We start from the raw sequence: 22,277 nt of genomic DNA, 5'->3' as shown, positions 1-22,277 counted from the left end.
GTGCTGCTGCTGTTGCTGCTGCTGCTGCTGTTGCTGCTCCGGTACAGTCTCTGCTGCAGCGCTCCGTGCAGCTCCTCAATCCACAATCACCCCACCAGTCCTCGCACGTTTCCAATCGGTCCGAAATAGCTGGAGCGAGCGACTCTGAAAAACGACTGCACCGATCACAGCAGTGCAACACTCAGTCCAGATGAAGACAGTCACAGTAGCGACACCCATGGGTGTACGCGGGGCGAGCTAGGTCTGCAGCAGGTAGCAGTGAGCGGACTGACGGCTCCTTCTGCCCCGCTGAATGTGCCAGGCGTCTCGGCCATTCACAACTCAAGTCATGCGTAAAACGGTGAGGTGCAGTCTGAGCCAGTCGGTGCCCAGTGCCACGCAGCGCCGCAACATGGAGCGCTGACCTGCCAATCACTGGGTCAAGCCAATCAAAGCCACCAAATATACTGCTTCCGGTACCGTCTTCAAAATAAAAACTATAACAGTGGCAACGTTGGTAACTAATATAAAGCGATAAAATAATAAAGGTTGGATGAACCTTGGAGCTTGGAGTGGCTACTGCACATTTCACATAACCACAAATAATCTTGTAAATACGATTATTTTATTATATATCTAATATTAAGCTATTGTTCTTATTGTTTTTTGTACTTATTATGTATTCATTTTCTTATTGCTGCTCTTCTATTCTATTTTACTGTTCACTTTGCTGCTGTAATAATGCAAATGTCCTCATTGTGGGACTAATAAAGGAATATTTCATATTTTATCTTATCTTATTCCAGTCAGGTATCCTTGCTGCATGTCATCATTCCCCTCCACCTGTTTCTTGTCTGGCATCTTAACGACAGTCAAATTAATTTTAAAAAAATGTAAAAAACAAACAACAACAACAACAACAACTTAAATATACATATATAAGTGAAAACAACCAAATAAATGCATGTTCATATATTACCTTTATGTGGCGATCATAGCGCTGCTTCCGGTGTTCATCTGACTGTTTCTAAGCAGCTTGACGCTAAAAAACCAGCAGACGGAGCACAGGAGCAAACATACAGTGGAGGGGGGTGTGAGGCAGGCTTAATGAATTATTTATGAGCAAAGCAGGCACTAATACCTAAATCATTCATAATTATTCAAGAGAAACAAGGTCGATGCCAATCAAACTTCAATCGCTGCCCCCTGCAGACCACGCCACGTGACATTTGAGATGATCGATGGAGAGTAAGGTTGGCCCAGTCTCAGACATTATCCTGACCTCTTCTTCAATCAGTCAATAAAATTACAGGCCCCAGCAGCCAGAATTACAATCAGGGATGCTTTATAGGGTATAATGAACGGTACACTGTGCTTGATTGTGACATACAAGTTAAATGGCCTTCAGCGGACCCAAAAGAAACTGTGTGGAATCAATTGAATGTAATATTATTCATAATTAGGTGAATACACGTTTGCTTGTTGAAAATGTTTAAGGGGGGAAAAATGCAAAATGTAAATATATGGTGGACAATTGATTATAATTGTGGTTGTTGTTGATGACATGCCTTTTTATTTACCAACCACATTAGTGCTGATTCTTAGGCTACTAATCATTAAGTGAATGATAATGTGCTTATCTGGCATGAGCCGTAATCCACTTATTCTTTTGTCTTGTGATTAAACTGATTACATATTCAGATATGAACTTAACAATCCTTCATTTCAGATGACTTGGGCTCACTTTATGTTGAGTTTCCGCACACGTCTACACAGACTAGCCTATTCTTCCTTGCTGCATAAGGTTGGTCTTCTTTGGTAACTTTGTTGTAATATACTATATGTGTATTTCTATCTTCAGTGACTACCAATGCATAAAGAGCAAGCTTTTCAATTATCATTTGGCTGGCAAGAGGAAAATGTACAGCGGGCATGCTGTACTCTAGTGTGAACCCTGAGGTAATCCTTGGCTAACCATACTACACACATGCCAGAATTAAGACATGGCAACACATCCCATTTATCAGCTTGTAAGCGATGTAACTAAATATATCCTTCACTTGGCAGACATAATAAACTCGCCAAAGGACATATTTGTACTTTAAAAGGTTCCCTCTCTGCAAATGGTAACGAGAAATACCTGAGGGAGGCCCTGGATACCAGCTATGGTGCTGGCTTTCTGACAGTGTGTGGATGTCTATGTGTGTCAGTGAGTGTGATGAATGATGTGGTCACAGATAGACCACACCACCACCACCACCACCACCACCATTACATCTTGAAATATACGTTTCCACTGGTGTCCAATGAAATCCTACGAGGGTTTTCTCTATCTCAGTACGTTCCCTCTGCCTGAATATAAAGAAAGAAAATAGTAAAGGTGAGTGTGCAGCCCCTCTCCCTTTAACAGACTGCAAGGGGAGGTGAGATTAATGGGGGCTAACACAAGATTGCAGGGAGATCAGTGGAGTCGTGGGGAGCCTGAGAATTAAGAGTGACTCAATGAAGCCTGGCCCTGGATTTTCTGCTAATCTACTGGCGCTTCAGCTCCTCTGGCAAAGCCCTGTGTGTTTAACTGCACTGTATGTGATGGCAGTAGGAATCTTTTATACTACTCTCAGATGTGACACTGAAAAGATCACAGTCTAAGCTTTTATCAATCGATGATACAGGGTTGCGTATCATCCAGACAGAAGTTTGAGTAGTTCAATAGTTTAAAATATAACATAAATACAATGGGTGGGTGTCTAATTAGTGTCTGGTTAAAAAAACATACAAAAAAAAAGATGCACTGTATTCCAGCATGTTAACATAATTGCAACTATAGTAACATAAGCTCTTCGCATATACAGTAGCAACAGTAAGCATAGCAACAGTTGCTAGGGAGAGACAGGGCAGATCCCCAAAGAGCTGATGTGCTCATTTGGTAAATCAGCCATATAAAAGGAAAATTCTCTCAGGACTTTATATTTCCAGAGTGACAATACTCAAACAATGCCTGCAAAGGAAACATGTCAGCTGTAAACTGAGGTTAGCTCATTTTAAAAACGGGTTCATCTGGGATGTTTAACGTAAAGTTGATCAATGCAACCCAGCGGGGTGTCAGTGCAACGCGGATCCCCATGGAAATGTGTCACTTTAAGAAAAGAACACAGTGTATTTGTAACTTCCAAACAGTAGCCTGTAACTGCGGGGTATATGCCTTCATCTTTCACACAGAGTCTGGGGCTAGTGCTTCATATGAACATCATTAATTGTAAAAATAATATATGTATTAAATGCATCTGGCATTGTTACATTTGTACATTTTGAGAAAAAAAAGTAGCCTGATCAGAATCAGGACTTTTATAATTATATTTTTACAAGAATTTAATATATCTAACATTAACAGCAATATATGTTTTACATAACAATAATCTTTACTTTAATGGTGGAACCAAAAGATTCATTTTATTGTAAATGTTATGATTTAGGTACAATGGGTACATCTTGCATTCACAAATGTCTATCTGTTAAAATATTAAGCTACAATTTTCTTTCCAGGCTTTGCATTTAATGAACTCTTTAAAACGACATTAAAGCTAAAAGAATACTCCTAATTTAATGTTAAGTAGCATGTTTGTATCCTGTCATTATGCTTTTTTGTCTGTAACTACTGTTCTTGTCTTCTTTCTTTTGTTACGTCAAGAGTTTAACACTTATGTTGGGATAAATAGAAGTATATTCTAAGTCAGAAAACTACTTGTGGATAACTGTCTAAGTCTGAGGATGTAACAGTACTTGTGGCTGAAGAGTAGCACACACAGCTTCTACACCTGTCATTAGATACAGGTGTATCACCTTTGTAGTCTTGCCTTCTCTAGGATTATTTCCCACCTGATGGTACAGTATCTAGCCACTACCCATCCTCCACCACACTAGCGAGCTGCCATCTGTTGTGCTGTAATTATGTCCCAGAAAGGATGCTAAAAACCTCAGTAACATTGGTTAGCTTGAGAGGGAAATTACTCAATTTGCACCATCATGTTCTGAAAGTTGCACATTTGTTTGATAAAAAATATTTCTCTTGCAATCCACTGTATCGTTACCTCTTTTTCATCTCAGTTCTGTCAGAATCAGAGTCAAAGTTGGGATGGAGAGAGGCCAGATGCAGAGGTGAAATGAGAGATTTCTGGCATGCAGACTTTCAGGACTATCCATGCCAGCTGCAAAGAAGGTCTAAAACAACTTCAACACTTACATAACACAGCACTGAGAACTGACATCATACTGTATATGGAGTTAGAAATTACACCATCTTTGGAATATGCACACAGCAGTTTATCATAAAGTTTCATTAAATCACCATCTAATATCCACTTATCCTATTTTTTTACACTTGAGAGCATTTCTTTTAGCCAGACTTGTCCTAATGTGACCCACAGTATGCAAACATGGAAATAAAATGCATTGTTTTTTTTGTTGTTTTTTTTAAATCAAAAATCTACATTCAAACACGTTGTTGTATTCATCATATTCTATAAATATGTATAAATGTTCTACTGGACCATAAAATAGTGATTGTGAATGTCTTTTTTCACAGAAGGATAAATCAAATATTTATTAATGACTGATGGGGAATTTATAATGTGAATTGGTGTAGAGACTAATTATGAGATAGATCATGAACAGTATGTATGGGTTAAGTAATACAGCTTTCCACCACTCTAAATCTCTTTGCTTGCCACCTGCAGTCGTCCCCCCGAAGCTGTGGGAAAAGTGCTTCGTCTGAGCCGTGGAGCCCGTGGAACAAAGGCTCGGTGTCCTGCCTTCAAGCTATCTCCAGTGAAACCCAGAGCATGATTGCAGAGCTGGCAGTGACTTCAAAGATTCCCCATAGAGGGAAAAGGCCCCCACGGCACCCAGATGTAAGTTTTCTAGGATACATTTTGCGCTTCAGGTTATAGCAGGATGCAAAGAGCCATTATTTTTTTTACCACTACCTGGTTATTCTTTTTAATACATCTATTTTTAGGCTACTACCCTACTCCATAATATTAACTGTTATTCGATACCTGTGAGTCAATGTGTTTGATTTCAGTTGGAACACAGCTTCTCTGCATCTCCTTCACGAGGGCAATAAAGTACACCCTGCGCAGTCTTACAATAAGCACAGGTTTGAGCATGTGGAAAGTAGAATATTAAATGGATCCACCCATGGAGAAGCAAGCAAACAAACACAAAGCCAAGATATCCTGAGGAGCAAGAGCAAGACAAGACACCTTTTCAACAAAGCAAACACTGAGGAGATCATAGACTCTGAACATTCCTCCAGTGCTGAAACTTTGGACAACTTCCTGGGCGATATCACTGTTGTCCCACAGCTTTCCAGACTTGATACAGTGTCCGGTAAATCTGAAGAGGAGGAGCCGGAAGATGACTTATTAGCTTCCTGGCAGGACACATATGGAGGGAGTGATTATATCACTGTTGAGGCGACAGCTTCTCAGTCAAACTCTGCCTCCTCCAGCCACTCTCACAGACCACATAGCCTTAAGTCTTTCAAGTCCCAGTTAAATACATCAGGAACTTCAGGTAAAGCACCTGCTAGTAGAAATGGATAGTCTCATTCAACTACTGGAGCAAACAAAGCAATCTAAAATGGCACCCGTGACCACCTATCTGTGACAGAGTCAATAGGGGCTCTGTGGCTGGCGCTCAGCGGACACACCGACAGCTCCCTAAGCTTCAAAGCAGCTGGCAAACATCCCAGACAAGCCGTGCTCCTCCGCCCAGGCAATCTACTCTGGTCAACTGTGAGGAGGAGGAGGCAGAAGCTGTTCAGAGAGGAACCAGGTCCAATGAGGCCTCGAGTCCAAGGACATCTGGACAGCTAGATAGTCTAAAAGTGGTGATGATGAGATATGATGAAGAGCTAGAATTCAAGCAAGAATTGGCCTAGGGAGGGGCCGCTCAGTCAGTAGGAGAGAAAACAAAGGTGATCATATGATGAACAGATAAATTAATAATATATAATAATGTACTGAATAGGTATAATTTCACAGTCATGTCATGATCGTAAAATGTAATAGTATGCAAATTAATTGATTGAGTTAATTAAAAGTTTTCAATATTAATAAATGGTATAAATAATCTATACTGACAGGCTAATGTTTTCAGTGTATTGTCACCATTTCAAACATGTCTTTTGCTATGAAGAATCTACAATTAAAATAACCTTGATATATTTCTGAAACGAACAATGACATCATAGAATTTTACTACTTTGGGAAACGTGCTGATTTATTCTTTAGGCACTATTTCATCATATATTCAATACACATCTAACCAAATTGTCTACGTTGACTATCAACATGTAAAATTAGGTAACAAACTTAACTGTAACAGCATAAAGCAATATCCAGTGGATGAGTGTTATCAAAATTCAAGTTGATGTTACAGAGGAACTGGCTCCAGCAATGTGCATCAATGTCACATAAGCAAAATCACTGATGCTCTTTGTTGAGATTCCTGTGATGTGGCTCAGTTCTCTCACCACCTGCAAAGCATGAAAAGAGAATAAAAATAGTTGTGCATCTGTGATTAAATACACACTGATGTCAAAAACAAATGCTACTGTGAATGTATTAAAATACAGTTTTCATACTTTAAAAACACAAATATTTCACCTGTTCCCATTTTCTGACACAGAGGATGAAGGTAGCCACGGCGATGACACCAACACCAAGAAGCATGCAGTCTTCAGTAACTGTCTCAAACTTCTCTCTGTTATTTTAGAGAAGGTTAATGCATTCTTAATGACCTTACCCACAGAGAGTATTAGGCTGTCTTCGCGCATAATGTAATGGCTCTTCAGGTATATGTGTTGCAAGGGCCAAGCCTTGAGAAATATGACACAGCAAGAAATTTGAAATCAAAACAACATAAGTCCCTTTCACACATGCACTGCAACACTGACATTTTCTGGACAATACCCAGAGGAGCAGTATGTGTGAAAACAAATGTCTTTACCCTGCCAGCTCCCTAGTACAAACTGCATGTAATGTCCAATTGAGCCCATGTGTTTGATAGCTCTCAGCGGTTTGTTGTCCACTCAACTGCCAATCAAGCAATTTGTCTACTCTACCATGACTGTAACTACCTACCCCAAATCATCATTATAATTTGTCTTAAAGAAAGATGCAATACCTCTGTTCCCTGGGAGGGCTGAGACACTGAGTTGTAGTCATCAACAAGGAGTGATAAATGGTAGTCCTCTGCAGGCTGACGAACTGGAGTACATGGTGGCACAGGTGATACAGGCGTTCCACAGGGATAAATGGTTCATTATGTCCTACAAAAATCACAGATATGATTATTGTCACATAACCTTTTAAATTGATTTTTATAAATTACCTTTACACCCTAAATCTTACACAAGTTGGTCTGTGTTTACTCGTGATATCTTACCAAGCACTTCCAGAAGTATTTCCACATACATCAGAGGATTAGTAGTATTTAGGCTGAAACCAAGCCCTTTTAAGACCATCAGCTCTGTTTCCAGGACAGTCTGCTTGGAAACACTGTGGCCGATCCATTGCAGAAAGCGCACAGCTGTATTGTTGTTGATCATCTATAAATTGTTTTAAAAAAGACTCTCTTATTTTTAATTTACAAGGTGCAGAAATATGTTAATCACATTGAGCACATCAAAGAACTAACATGACTGTGCAGAGACAGTTTGCTTGCAAGTTGGACGCAGGAAAAGACGATTAGGGGGAATTTCGCCTTGAGCTTGTCAAAAACAACATCCTCATAACTTTGTGGTTCATCAGCAGCTGCACCTTGAGGGGTCGGTGTGGTGAACTGATCTTCAAGGTGCTTGACCATGAACCTGGGGGGAAAAAATTGTCACATGAAGACCTGGCTAAAAGATTACAGGACAACAAATTAAGTAAATTCATAATATGCTGTTCCTTCTCACCTTTGAAGTAATTCAATAGCATGGTACCCAACCAGTGGATCGAGGCCCAGTTCTTTAGTTATCAGGAAAATGAACTCTAAGTAATGTCAGAGAGGGATGCAGGGTGTCAACAAAAGCAGACACAGAAAGGGAAATCATTTTCTGAGTGTAAGCATGCAGTACAGCATGTTGGGACAGAGCTGACCGATTACACTCGAAGCACACAAAGTACATCTGCAAAATGGAATCTGTGAGGCAATATCATGCATGCAGTAAAATGTAGGCAGTGAATGTGTCTAAGAATCAATGGAATGAAATGTGAGCCATTACTCTCCAGGTATTATTGGTTATTCACTGTCATTCATGAGCTCCTTATTACCTCTACTAATTGACCATATGGGAAATTAAATCTGTAAATGTATAGCAGCCTTTAGCAAGGTGAAAAAACATACACTAGAAGATGAGGTAAAATAAACACAGCCCCAGATGGTTTAATAACAACAGGTAGAGAAAATCCCAATTTTTACGTGAAATAACAGCTGAGGGCGTTCAAGTAAAACATTTAACGCTGAATCACAAACACGGTGGGTTTTCAACACCACCCACCAGCCAAACACTGAAAAAATTGTATCGTGACGGGCCAGTTTCCTATTGACCAGTCAGTTTAATAGAAACTCAAGTGTTTCTCTTGAAGTTCCTCCTATTACAAAATCACACCCTGTAGTGAAACTGTGAAAATGGCAAATTACATTACTTCACTAAGCCTGTCTTTGACAGTTATGAAAGCATCAGCGCTCACACCTGGAGAAAGGTGTAAATGAAAAAAGACAGAACTTCTCACAGAGTTGTCCACATTTTATTAGAGCTGTTATGTAAACTATACTCATTCGGATGTAGATTGTAAGTCATTAAGCCTGCTCTCCACCTGCTCCTCCTCTCTGGAAGGGTTTGTCTGCTGAGGTACTGGCAGCAGGGAGACTCGGCTACCTTGAGGAGTTTGTATTGAGAATTGGCCCCAGTGATGACAAGCTTCAGTGAGGCTTACTGGGGCATAGTCCTATAGCACAGCACTCCTGCCTGCTGACAAAAATTATTCAAGGAGTTAAGAGTGAGACAGCTCTGCCCCTAGCTGAAAGAATGATGACTTAAAAACACAGCAACCATACAAGCAACCATAAAAGATGTTTAAAATGATGTTTTAACTTAATAGGATGTGGCAGATATCCACTTGATATGACTAACTCAGATTTCTGAAGCCTCATAGGAGCTTCAGATAGCCTAAACATTTTAAATGCATTTTTGGACATACTGTGGATTTTAGCCCCCATCACTTTCATTGAAAGTAGCTAGGCTATATTAGTATATAATATGTAGCAGTCAGTATGAGCAGGAGGAAAACCTTTGACAGTTTTAATATATACTTGAAAGATAGTGAACCTTCCCTTGAAAAGGATTTGTAGGAGTGAATGAATGAATGAATGAAGGAAAAAAGGCAGAAAAGTTTCACCTACCTGAGAGAAATACGGTCGTTCCCTTGGCAACGGTCGAAAATGGACCCGGTTGAAAGTCTGATATTTGACATTATAGCTAATTTAAAACGAATAAAATGTATTTAGTAAAATAAAAGTGTAACCAAAGTAACACAGACAGCATTCGTATACAAAAACATGTTCGTCATCATCATTATTTGACTCGTATTGTTTCTTAAGTCAGAGTTTCATTAACAGAAACAATCTGCGAAAAGCTTCGTTAGCTAAAGTAGAAAACATGAATTAACCTTTACTCACCCATTAGTCTCTTCTCTTTGAAGTCTCCACTACATTGTGATAAACTGTCGAGGTTTTCTTTGTTTCTTTTGTTGAGATTAAAGAGGAAATCCGTGAGAAGTTCATAGGAGGCTTCCCCAAACTTTAAATGTGCACTTTGACCCGGAGAAGAAGTAAATCTTTTCGGCATTTTTACACCGACTAATGTTAAAGGTTTGCTACAAAATACAGATTAAACGTACTTTAACAGCTGACTGTATAGTTCAGGAATGTGTTCACTTTTCTCAACAGTTGATACAGAAATATATCCAAAAAAAAACTATAAATAACTCCTTGCTGTGACTTATATTCTCCTAAAGATGGCGCTATTGCTCCGGTTTTCATGCTCAAGCGCCCCTAAAAAACAGGACACTGTTTGCAATTCTGATTTGTTTACCTTATTTACATATTAATCCAATACATTAACACTTAATATCATTATGAAATTCCTGAGATGTTTGCTTGTTAAATCAGAAGACATTTTTTTTGATATTGTACTCAAAAGGAACATGGCACTTATGTTCCTCATGTCAAATTGTTTCAGAATTTGTAGATTTTGTAATCTGGGACACTAGTTTTTAGGCTTAGACATTTCATTTACACACAGCAGCCTTATCTGCCAAAACTTTCTGAAGTGCATACCCATATTTGGTCATTTAATTTCATAGGCCTACAGTTTTTAGGTTTGCGCGTAAAATAAAACAATACAATTTACACAGTATACTGGCATATACTTTATATTTAAAATAATTGCATATAGAAAGAGATAGCCTAAATGTACTGGAGCTTAGTTGTCCCACAGTAGTCAATGTCCCATCTTGTGAATCTGATATCATTGAAAAAAAACACCAATAAATGAAGCTAAATATTTTATTTTTATCATGTTTCTTGCACTTGTGTTTCTTATGTCTGACCCTGTTTATGCAGTTGAATCGCCCTGTTGTGTTACTGTTGTCCTGCTTCTTGTTTAATTGTTGCTCATATGTTATGCTTATGTTCATTTTGGCTCACATTTATTCTTGCCTGTGTCTGCTCCTGTCAAACTGCTTTGTAACTGTTTGTCGCTTTGTTCAGACATAGTTTGCTTTGCTTTTATTGTGTGCTGCTTATGCCACTCTGTGTTTTATACTTATTGTAACTAACTTGTCTAATAATGTTTTAAATCTATTTCTTGATTTTAGGCTGCCAACTCACACCTGGCCAGGGACAACAGATGAAAACTAGCCTTTGGGCTAATTCTGGCATATTTAGGGTACATGTATGTTTATTAATATGCACTGTCCCTGACAAATAAACTAATAGAATTAAAATAAATAGATAAAAGGAGATGCTTTATTTATATAGAGCATTTCATACCCAGGGGCAACTCAATGTTAAATAAAACAAACATTTAACAGTAAGAATTGGAAACAAAAAAACATAAAACATGCAATTTGAAAAATAAAACCCAATAATAGTAAAAACATGGAAACATTAAAACATACAATTAAAAACAAAACCCTCCCACTAATAATACAAAAAAAAACAAAGTACAGAAAAATAGAAAGAGAGAAAAAATAAAATAAGAACTAGACTAGAATAGAGCATTAGCCTAAAGGTTTGCAGCATAAAATAATGATTTGCTTTATAATCATTAAGGACATAGAGCAAATGAAAGATGGATTTAAAAATGTTCACTGTGTTGGGGCTGATTTCAGGATGTTATGTAGCCTACCTTGTCTCTGCCTGATGTAACATGTGCATTGTCTTGTTGAATAAAGTTTTGTACTTTCAAAAAAAAAAACACCTCTCACTGACTGCTGCAGACATGGCCGACAAGACACCGAAGGAGTCTGATGCACCCTTTGCGACCAGGATAGACCCGGCAAAAGAGGGTCTATCCAGCCAGCAGATGCGCTATGTGAAACAGGCAGAGATGGAGCAGTGGAAGAAGAGGACACAGAAGCTAACAACGCGAAACGCGGTGACAGGACTTCTCATCGGAGCTGCTGTGCTTGGGATCTGTATCCTTTTACTACCGACACAAGGTGAACTATGTAACATGTTGTTAGCATAGCGCGCTAAAGTTACTCTGACCTAGCTGCTTTCTGAGCCAGGTAACAGTGTTTGTGTGTGTGTGTCATGGCACAGCAAGAAACATAAAAGCTAATACTTTTCAGACTGTAAATGTATTTAAATGACAGTGAACTTGTCGGTGAAGCTAACTTGCCCTCCATTCAATGAAAGCTAACAGCTATTAGAGTAGCTCACTACTAGTGTGGGTTAAAATGAAGGAAAAGTACTGTAAACATTGAGGTTTTTTAAGGCATGGCAACGTATAACATTGATGTGGTGTGTTTAAATATTGTTTCTTCCTCATACATCAGCATAATATATAATGCAGTTTGAATGTGCTGCTGGGGCTAGCAAGCATGCAGATGTCGAAATGTTTTGGCTGTCATTGAGCTGTCCCTGTTAGTGTAAGTGTAATTTTTTTTCTCTCCATCGTACAAGCCAGAGGTTAACATCTGTTCGGACTCTTTTACAGTTTTACAGTTCCCCTAAATTTGATCTCAGCACCCCTAAAAATAAATATATTATTATTGTATTTTTCCCCCCTAAAAATCATGTTATACAACTTGAATTATTTTGCGAGCCTGTCTGTTAGAGATGGGACAAACACTTATGCTACAGGTTAAAATTGTTTTATTTTAACAGGTTTAATGTACTTTGGATAGTTGCCATTAATATTGTAATGTTATAATTTACATTATCCAGTGAAATGAGTAGTTAAGCAGGGGGTTTGAACACTTGCAGGGCGTTGTATGTCAACTTCTCATTAGGAGCTGAGCCCCCCTAAAGGTCTGATCCTAGAATCACCCCTGGTTTTGGTTCTGGTCATTTAGCTGTCCCTGTTATATGTTTTTCTCCATCATACAAGCAAGCCAGAGGTGAACATCTGTTTCATGGAGTCTTTTACAGAAGGAAGCCCAATAGTGCCTCTAAAAGATAATAGATGTTAAAAGTTAGACATGAGATGTATGTAAATATATATATATATATATATATATATATATATATATATATATATATGTGTGTGTGTGTGTGTGTGTGTGTGTATATGTATATATATATATATATATGTGTGTATATATATTATTTTTGACTAACAGCATTTTACTGTATAGTTTTATCATTCACATCTTTTCTTGAGATGCACCAATACTTGCTCAGGTGTCATGACAGTGGGCTGAACTGGATACCTTTTTTTTTTTTTTAAATTACATTTCAGTAAATGTAAATCCACAGTAGGGTCCAAAAGTCTGAGATCATTTTCCTATTCACTTGATTGGTATGTATGTATTTGTTGCATTTTGTTGTACAAATTTAGGCCTCATATAAGCTTCAGATGAATTTTAATTTTTGCCAAAAATGACGCAATCCTGTGGATTTTGCTCCCATCATTTATATTAAAAGTGCATTTGAAGGGCCAGTATGTGTTCATATTGGCACTTAAAAAATTGTGAACCTACCGTTCTAACAGGTTGGTCCAAAACACCTGGCTGGCATCACACCCTTTTTATCATGTTTATTCTTGTGCACATCTTATTTCCACATATTTGCCTTGACAGCTTTCCTCCTTATCAGATGGCTACACATTTTACTCCTTCTCCCAGGAGCGAATCATGGAAGAACTAGATGAAGAAGCCAAGCGTGCAAGAATGGAGGGACCCAAGACCGGTGCCAACTGAGATGCGTGTGTTGCCTGTTGTTGGACTTTGTCTCTGCAATTAACCAAGAAAGGACTTATGTAGACACTGCTTCCACTGATTCATATTCCATGGCCAGCTGCTGTTAGGGTTGATGAGGCAGAGCTGGACATTATTTTGTCTTGATTGTGAAGGGTGATTGTGTGGTTCTACAGCCGACTTAAATCTAGATGTGTCTTTATTTGCTTGCCTGTCAGGGGAAGGGACTGATCTGCTGACCTTAACATAATGTTACATGCTGCCCAAAAGGCCCAGACTGTAGAGTAATAATCATCTTTACCTATCACAATTCCAGCCAGTGCAGTCTGATCATCTCTTATGGATTCAGTAGAGGGGAGAATAAGCTAAACTTCAGTCAGCAAATCATGTTAAATCTACAGTGGCCTTCAACAGAAACACAATGCCAGTGACACTGATGAAATGACACACGGATCAACCTGTTGAAACTGCTATTTATGTTCATAAAATAAAATAAAATCTAATGTTTTTTTTTTAATTAATACAATCATGACTCTATGTAAGTATTTCTGCAAGTAAAAGACACTGGGTGAAGCAGTAAACATGACAGAAGAGCAGTGGTATTTACAATTACATTTATTTTTCTCAAAAATTTGATATAGAGAGTCTGATCTAGCCACCAAATCTGGAGAGTAAAAATATAAAATAAGACATTGTAAGGGAAAGGCACAGATTCAGCATGGCAGGACAGCAGCTTCAGAAAGCAATACAATTATATATTTACATTCAAAATTTTGAAATGAAACTTTGTCTTTGAATATATTATGAACTTTGGAAAATCTTAACCGCCATAACATTCAGTGTTGTGAATATTTTATAAGGCAACAACTACAGATTCACAGCTTGGACTGATTTCTCTATCCCACAATATATTTATTTGAACTGTGGGAGGGGCAGATCATCTGTTACTGTGATACAATATGAAATATTGTGATCAAACATCTCGTGGAAAATGTTCTCTCAACTCCCTCATGGAAAATAATAGGAAACATATCAACTCTTCCTCGAGTGAACAGTTTTATCCACAAATGTGGTCAATTATTGAGAACTAAAATAGAATTTACTAAAGTGCACAAGGTGCTTGATCTATTGAAACAAGCGACAAAATGTGATTTTTGTTTTGTTTTGGGGTTTTTTGCAAGAATTAAGGTTGCTGAAATATTTTGTTTACACATAACCTGTAAACATAATCTATAAATGCACTGTACTTATATACACATTTACAATCAACAGGAAAGCCAGTAGTCTATAACCTAGGTGGGTTTTTCACAACTAATCAATACAAAGAAATCCTTTGTTTTCATCTTAAGTCAGCTATAGCTATATGTGATGACCATAAAGTTTTCTGCACTATTAAACCAATTTCCCATTTAATGGTTTTAAAAATAGATTTTTTGTTTTTGCTGAAGCAAGCTACTTGCTGACATTTATAACTGTTTTTAACCACTTTTCTTTCTCAAACTAACATTTTCATATGTATGTCTTGAGAGAAATTATATCTCCTCATTTTCACTAATAATGTCAGAACTGCAGTCATACCTCTCCAGGCAGAGTTTAGTCTTCTGATCTGGTGTCAAAATCATTAAAGAAAGTAAAGATATACTACAGTAGAACATTTCATAATACACATTTGAATGAATTAAACTGTACAATGCATCTAGATTGCTCTCATCAGCCCCTGGAAGGCAGTAATTCACTACTCTAATGAGAGTGTATGAACTGTGCAGTCAGCAGGTGCTGAGACATTATAAACAAAACTACAGCAAATAAATTGTGAGATCATCCCAAATATTGTCAGTAAAAGTGTCAGAGTGTCACTGTGGTTCACATTACTGCGTTCAGATTAACGGCGGTGAGTCAGACAAGCAGGAAAAATAGCAACTATCATCAGTCTGGGTCAAAGTCATAAGATTTGACTGCGTTAACACAAAAAGCTTGCTCAAAGAAAACATTTAAATCAAACCTGTATGTGATGTTTGTAGATGTTGCTATGGCAACCAGGACGGATGTTGTTTAATTCTGAACCGTTGGGTCTGACAGTTTATTTACAGGAGAGCAAAAATGAACTCATCATTTTTAACATGAACCGTATTGGCAGGTATTCTGTGCTTTAGCTGCAACAAATTCACCAGATCTGAGTACGACGGGCTGAACACTGGATGTAACAGTTCCTGTGTGAATCCAGCTTTACTGATGAGTTTCTACAAGTTGAGGTAAATGACCACTGGCAGAACCTTGTGATTGCTGGCAGAGGGAAGCAGTTTTCTGATCAGTGTGCCAGTGAAAGGGTTAAAACGATCCTCCGACAGGACGGGTTTGACCACTGTAGTCACACTTCAGATGAGGTAGTCCAGATATACAGCGTGCTTGGCTGACAGTTTCTTACTATAAAGGAGAGATGGAAAAAATACATAAAAAATTTTGTTGCATTTAACAAGGAGAATATTAATATGAAGTTTTAATGTTGGTGGAATGTTACTAAGCATATTTACTCAAAAACGTTACAATTTTGAGGTACTTTGCTTGAGTATTTCCATTTGTTGCTACTTTATATTTCCACTCCACTACATTTATTTGACAGCCTTAGTTACTTTTCAGATGAAGATTTGACCCAATGAATAATATAACAAGTTTTTAAAATACTAATCCAGTGTTTCACCAAAAATCAAGGGTTGAAGAAAAGTCAAAAAACTGAAAACGGATTTGTCTTTTGTGTTTTCTTTCCCATTAATCATCTTATGACCCCTTAGATTTATCTGGTGACCCTCTGGAGGGGCCTGACCCTTAGGTTGGGAACCACTGGACTAAACTAGCTAACTGTATATAAAGTAGTGTAAACTAGTTCCACTTCCATTAGCTACAACAGTAACATGCTGCTCTAACCCTGATGCTTCAATATTAATAATCTAATGACGTCATATATCAGTCAGAGGCACCAAACCACTATTTTTATGTAAATAGGGTTTTTCATTACAGACTTATACTTGCTGTCTGTACTGGTACTTTTACTTAAGTAAGATCTCAATACTCCTTCCACCTCTGTGCAATGCACACTCACCATTCTACTAATGTCAGTGGCAAAGGTGACCCCTTTACTTGGTTTATCCTGGGAGCCACTGCTGCTACCTCCAAGAGAGTTTCTCCTAATGATACCTGGAAAAACAAGCAGTAAATGAATTATAATACATATTTAGACATTAAATTGTCACATATTTACCTAGTATCCACTTTAACAATCCCCTAATCAGGAAGAAATATGGATACTCTTCCTTACCTTGGAGTGGCACAATGTCCAAGCGCTGTAGGCTGTTTCTGCGGGACGAGGGGAAACCACTCCCCTTTGACAGGCGGCGCTGTCGACTGGACAGCATAGCAGCAGGAGAGACGATGCCTGGAGGTGGAACCTTTCCCATCTTCTCATACAGCTCCTCAATCTCTCGCTTTTGGGCAGCCTGCAGGGCCTGTACCTCTGTCAGATGTCTGATGGAGAACAAAAAGTAACAAATGTGAGCCGTTAAAGGTCTCATCTTTTGGTGCTTGGGAAAGTCAGGAAGCCTAGAAAAAAATTAAGGTCTAAAAATGTTTTTGATGATGGACATAATTCAATCAAAATAAATATAGTATCAAAATTCTAACACTGAAGCACTTATGTGATCAATCAATTCACAGTGAAAAATATTATACAAGTACTTTGATGATTTTCAGTAACTTATCAGACATTTGCTGGATCCAGCTTATCAAATGAGAAAATGTACAGCTTTTTCTGTTTTGTGTATATACAGGTTGGGATTATTGGGATTTGGGCTGTTGCTGTTGAAGCAAAAGAAGCAGTCTGAGGACATCACGTTCTGCTCTAGGACACTGGTCAACAGATGAATCCATCATGAGGAAAATAGCTTGTTTCAGCCCTACAAAATTCACCAGTAGACCTCAGCTCTATAAAAACCTTATAATGGAGATGGGTTGTTACTTTTAAAACTGATGAATTAACCTTTAATATTCATTATTAAAGATAAAATGTGTTCTTATTACATTTTTATTTTCACTTCTTCTTAAAGCTTTTGGCCTCAAGATTTCACCAAAGATGACCATGACATAAAATTAGAAATTGGAAAGTGTTTATATTTAATCCAACAGTGAAAGTGGGAGCCCCGACAAAAGACCTTCATTTTTTATTCCCTTCATAAATATTCATATTCAATCTCATTTAGTTGATGACATCAGATTTTCCTGATGAAACCATTTTTCCCCTCTTCGGTTTCATTAATAGTTTTCTGTTGTTATACTGTTTATAGTAACCACTACTGAGTTGTACTGTTATTTTGGGCATCCTGTGAGGTTTCACTTACTTCTCTCTCAGTTCCTGAAGCTCTTCCAGCATTTCTTCGTCATCACTGTCTGAGTCATCGCTGCTTAGGTAGGGAGTATTGCGGTTATATGTCATCATCCATAAATGGTGAAGGGCATTGCTGTACTGGGGGCTGCCAGCCCCTCCGTCCCACAGCCTCCCCTCCACCTCTGCAGCCGTCACAGAGAGTCCGCTGTCTGCAGACGTCCCCATCAGGCTGAGGCTGTACGCTCTCCTCCGACTCCTCTTCCTTGTCCTCTGGCGTTCCCCAACAACCTCTTCCTCCTCATCTTCCTCCTCTTCGTCTCCCTCTCTGTCCTGCAGCTGCAGCTGCTGCTGCGGCTCCTGGCTCCCAGTCCATCCCGCCTGCCCGTCAACCTCCTGGAGGACCCCTGTCGACCCTCTGTGGGGATGTGGGTGAGGAGGGGACATGGTGAGGGAGGTGCCCAGGCTGGTCTCAGACTCTCCCTGTTCCTCTGTGCTGCTCTCTGATGGGGTGCTGCCGCTGTCTGCCGGCTGTGGTGTAGCCGGTACAGCACTTACTGGCACAGCAGTCGCAGGGATGTCCATGCTAGGTGTCACCTGGAATCGCCCAACAGTCACTGGTGCAGACTGTACTTCTGTAATATAGATGAAGAAAATGTGTTAATCAGTGTAAATGGTAGTAAGCAGTCCACTACACAACATTTTTGAACATTTTTAACAGGACTGGTCCCCTATTAAGATAAAATCTATATAAATTACCTCATTAAGTGTCTAAACTTATGTCTTATATATGAATTGTTCAAAAAATAACATGTTAAATTGGTTAATACAATTCACGTAACTTTCAGTATATCCCTCCACTTACTTGTAGAGTCCATGAATAGGAGTTTGTAACATCTGGCCAGGAGTTTTATATGAGTGACAGCCAATCATTAGCTAAACAGTAGTGATTGTTCTCTAATCTGATCAGAGCTGATTGATCAGGAGAACAAAGCCCCACTCATTCATGACTTCCAGGGTTTGATTCAAATCTAATGAGGTGTTTTATTGCCAACAACTTTGATAGAGATATCACTCTTGTCATTGTGTCTCATTTCCTAAAACAGTGATTTCTCAGTGAATTGAAGATATCCTCTATTTATCCTCATTTATGGCAGAGATAATAACCGATAAGTGTAACAGGATTGTTAATCTTCTGTCACATACAATGGAGTGACGCAAGGACTCTGCGCTCACAGCTGCAGCCCATTTTAGAGTTTAAAATCCTGCAATGCCTCAATTTGCCCACTAAGTGTCCTTCTTACAGTAAACACAGGAGGTGTCTGGGTATGTGCCCGCTGAAACAGAAGGACTCTGTTCGATGTGGGCTTCTTAGGCGGGTATAAATACAGACAGGTGTGGATATGGAAGGAGAGGCCAGTAACGAGCTCGGCTGCACGCTTATTGGCTCTTGCCAGTGGGTAGGGCCACAATCACCTACGTTTGTGTTTATACTGAATGGAACATTACATCCAGACCCATGGTTACGCAATGGCTGCTGAGGCACTGGTAAGAGGTGATAATGTCACCAAGGATACAGTGGAGGGAAGAGAAAGGGAACTGAAAAGAACTCAAAAGGCAAATTGGCCGTAACAGAAACATAAGGCCATATTTAGACCAAAATACATCATAAAATGCAGCAGAGGAAAAAAACCCCACTTGTAATATAGCTGTGGGTGCCGTTGTGTGTATACATGAACATGTGTGGGTTTGTTTGGGTTGCAAACAAAAACATCATACAGAATGTCATTTGCCAGCTATTTAAGCCCTGGGCTAGTAACATACATCACATTAGGTATTTATGATGGAAGAGAGCTTGTTTTAGGAGCACAAGAACATGTACAGAATGTCTTACCGGAGGCAGTGGAAGAGGCTTTCGGTTTGAAGCTACTGGCATTCATGTCAGGGACAGGAAGGTGCAGTGGTGGGCTGAGGGATGATAACTACACAAGAGGAATAAACATTATTAGCATCAGTGCTACGGCCAATTGGCCAGATGTGACCAATTCACATTAAAAACAGTTTCTTTGTCAATATTTCTGTAGAATTCCATGTTTTAAGCTATCAGTTCATTCATTCAGTGATGGCAAGACACCAACTCAGTTTTTAGTGCCACAGAAATCCCTGGCCTTAATTCTAGCTTACATAAAATTATCCCAATGAGTGCCAGACAGTGCAGTTCACTGATTTTGGAAAAAGACAGCTCAAGTATCCAATCAGACATTGGTTTCGGCAGATCCTCCAAGTAGTTTAATCGGTTAATTCCTCATTTTTGTATGAATCAATAAATCGTTAAGGCTTTAAAATGTCAGAAGATTGTGAGAAAAGACCATCATTATTTCCCAGAACCAAAGTTGGAGTCTTCAAATAGCTTGTTCTGTCAAACCAATAGTTCAAATCCAAATATATTCAATTTACAATCATTTAAAATATTCTTCACATTTACATTTAGAAATTAAGAATCTGGAACCAATAAATATTTGGCAGTTTCTATTGATTACTATATTGTTAAAACTGTTGATTAACTTACTGTCAGTTAACTAACTGATTAATCGACTAATCATTTCAGTTTTTATTTGCTTACACAACATTGATGTATAAAATCTCAACTGATATAAGTCCTGACAGGGACTCACAGTGTTTTCTGGGGTCTCGGGGGGTGATGAGGAAAGATCTGATGAGGAGTTTGAACTGGAGATTTCTGATGTGTACGTAGCCTGGGCTGAAACTTGGGCAGAGAATGGGGTCACATAACTGTGGAGACTGTCCTCCTGAGTGAGGTTGGTGAGACTGGAGGATCCGACCTGCTGCAGAGGCTCCTGAGGAGCCCTTGGAGGAGTGGAAGGTAGAGAAAGGGGAGAGACCGCTTGCGACCAGCTTGGGGGTTTACTCTGAGGAAAACCTGATCCATCTATGTGTAGTGTATTCTCAGGGCTGTGGTAGATGTTGTTCTGAGCTTGTATTCCAGGTGTCGGGTAAGGGACTTCAGCTGGTGTGGTCTGGTATTGTTGTGGGTAGACAGAATGGTACCCTGACTGTTGGGCCATGTGAGTGGGTAGGTGGAAGCCTGGAAAGGAGGGCATCCCCTGGGTGGACAGGCTCGCAGGAGGGATGAAAGACTGGGCCATGCTCATGGCCATAGAGATGACATTAGCCAAAGAAAATAGGGGCTGCGTATCTGGGGACCACATGTTGGGATGCTGATTGGAAGGTGGGGACATGGTGATGCTCTCATTGCTGCCAGGGTTTACGGTCTCACTCAGAGGACTTGGAGAACCCGGGGCTGGGGAGGACATGGAGGGGAAGGTGGGGTTACTGGCCACACGTGTGAGGGGAGCATGGATGCCTGTTGGTTTTGGTGAGCCTGAAGAGCCTGGGTATGGGAATGGGAAGTGAGTGTTGCCCATATAGGGCAAGTGGTAGTGCTGGTGGTGGGGCAGAAGAGAAGCAGGGTGGTGATGGTGCTGATAATGGAGGGGAGACCCTGGAAGACAAAAAGATTTACAGTGTTAATTTGTTTGTGTCGATTCTTCTTGGATGCAAACTTAAGTTTCTTTTAATGTCCAATTTAATTTGTGCATAATAACATCTAAGAAGGGTAATTTAAAATAGGAAATTATCTTGGCATAGTTGCAGTCCAATATATTTGGACATAGTTGACCTAGAGAGACAAGTTGTATCAAATGTTCTCCTCTCCTGTCTCCTCAGGGATTGGTTAGTGCAGGTTGTTCTTCAGCCCTGCCAACACATTCGCCACGTGGAGCAGAAATCTTTCCTGTACTTTTCAAACAATGAGTTTCCATGGTGAACTAAGTTGTTTTGTTTAGGGCAGTATCCGACTATAATTGCATTCATAAGCCGGAGCAGTTGCACACCAGACTTAGATGGCTGTGAGGGATTCAGCATCAGTGGTGTGGCTTTGACATATTAGGGGAGTTTAAATAGGACACACGTGTGTACACAAGTTTTTGGGACTGATTGTGAGATTAAAGTAGTCATGATTGCTACATCACTCTGTGAGGAATAATCGAGGATGCCAATATTTTAGCCCCATCCATTGATTTGACATTTACTTAAACAATGGCTCCACAGTTATAAACCACACCTCCTGCTGCTGATGATGCAAACCAGCCTCTGCTCTTTCCACGCTGACAGAGGCATACGTAGGTTAGGCAATACTCTATAACAGTGGCGGTTAGCCAAGAGGCATTGCGAAAGCGACCATGCAGCGAATGTCCAGCAGAGAGGGGACGCAGGACAGGAGGGGATGAGGATGTTCAGATGGCCACAAAGGCGGATACTGGGGGCATATGGGGGATATGTGTTCTTTAATTGACTTCAAATGCCCCTCCTGTGGTGAAGGAGACTTTAAAGGGGGAGGAGGCTTTCTTGGAAATTCTGTAGGAGTTTGT

At 39.5% G+C, this 22,277-nt stretch overlaps 3 protein-coding genes across 3 annotated transcripts in view; 1 reads left to right on the top strand and 2 right to left on the bottom strand.

Moving 5' to 3' along the window:
• Positions 1-6,403: 6,403 nt before the first annotated feature.
• Positions 6,404-9,877, bottom strand: cntd1 (cyclin N-terminal domain containing 1). The gene is made up of 7 exons (XM_053341987.1): positions 9,709-9,877; positions 7,943-8,018; positions 7,681-7,852; positions 7,429-7,591; positions 7,168-7,312; positions 6,648-6,744; positions 6,404-6,517 (listed from the first exon to the last, which is right to left on the bottom strand). The coding sequence occupies exons 1-7, from the start codon at positions 9,875-9,877 to the stop codon at positions 6,404-6,406; spliced, it is 936 nt and encodes a 311-aa protein (XP_053197962.1).
• A 1,649-nt stretch (positions 9,878-11,526) lies between these two features.
• LOC128381948 (cytochrome c oxidase assembly factor 3 homolog, mitochondrial) lies at positions 11,527-13,953 on the top strand. Its single transcript, XM_053341989.1, has 2 exons — positions 11,527-11,729; positions 13,354-13,953. Exons 1-2 carry the CDS (start codon positions 11,534-11,536, stop codon positions 13,455-13,457), a joined length of 300 nt encoding a protein of 99 aa, XP_053197964.1. The 5' UTR covers positions 11,527-11,533; the 3' UTR covers positions 13,458-13,953.
• A 1,797-nt stretch (positions 13,954-15,750) lies between these two features.
• Positions 15,751-22,277, bottom strand: part of wnk4a (WNK lysine deficient protein kinase 4a) — a 41,029-nt gene continuing 34,502 nt past the window's right edge. The window contains exons 15-21 of the mRNA XM_053341985.1: positions 20,502-21,349; positions 19,721-19,808; positions 18,232-18,461; positions 17,843-18,186; positions 16,768-16,973; positions 16,552-16,646; positions 15,751-15,878 (exon numbers count right to left, since the gene is read on the bottom strand). Coding sequence (XP_053197960.1) covers positions 15,876-15,878; positions 16,552-16,646; positions 16,768-16,973; positions 17,843-18,186; positions 18,232-18,461; positions 19,721-19,808; positions 20,502-21,349 — 1,814 coding nt within the window. The 3' untranslated portion in view covers positions 15,751-15,875. The remainder of the gene's footprint in view (positions 15,879-16,551; positions 16,647-16,767; positions 16,974-17,842; positions 18,187-18,231; positions 18,462-19,720; positions 19,809-20,501; positions 21,350-22,277) is intronic.

This window comes from Scomber japonicus, chromosome 20, assembly GCF_027409825.1.
Source record: "Scomber japonicus isolate fScoJap1 chromosome 20, fScoJap1.pri, whole genome shotgun sequence".
NCBI classification, from domain to species: Eukaryota; Metazoa; Chordata; class Actinopteri; order Scombriformes; family Scombridae; genus Scomber; species Scomber japonicus.
The sequence above is the reverse complement of the archived record's forward strand: the minus strand, read 5'-3'. Positions and strand labels throughout refer to the sequence as shown.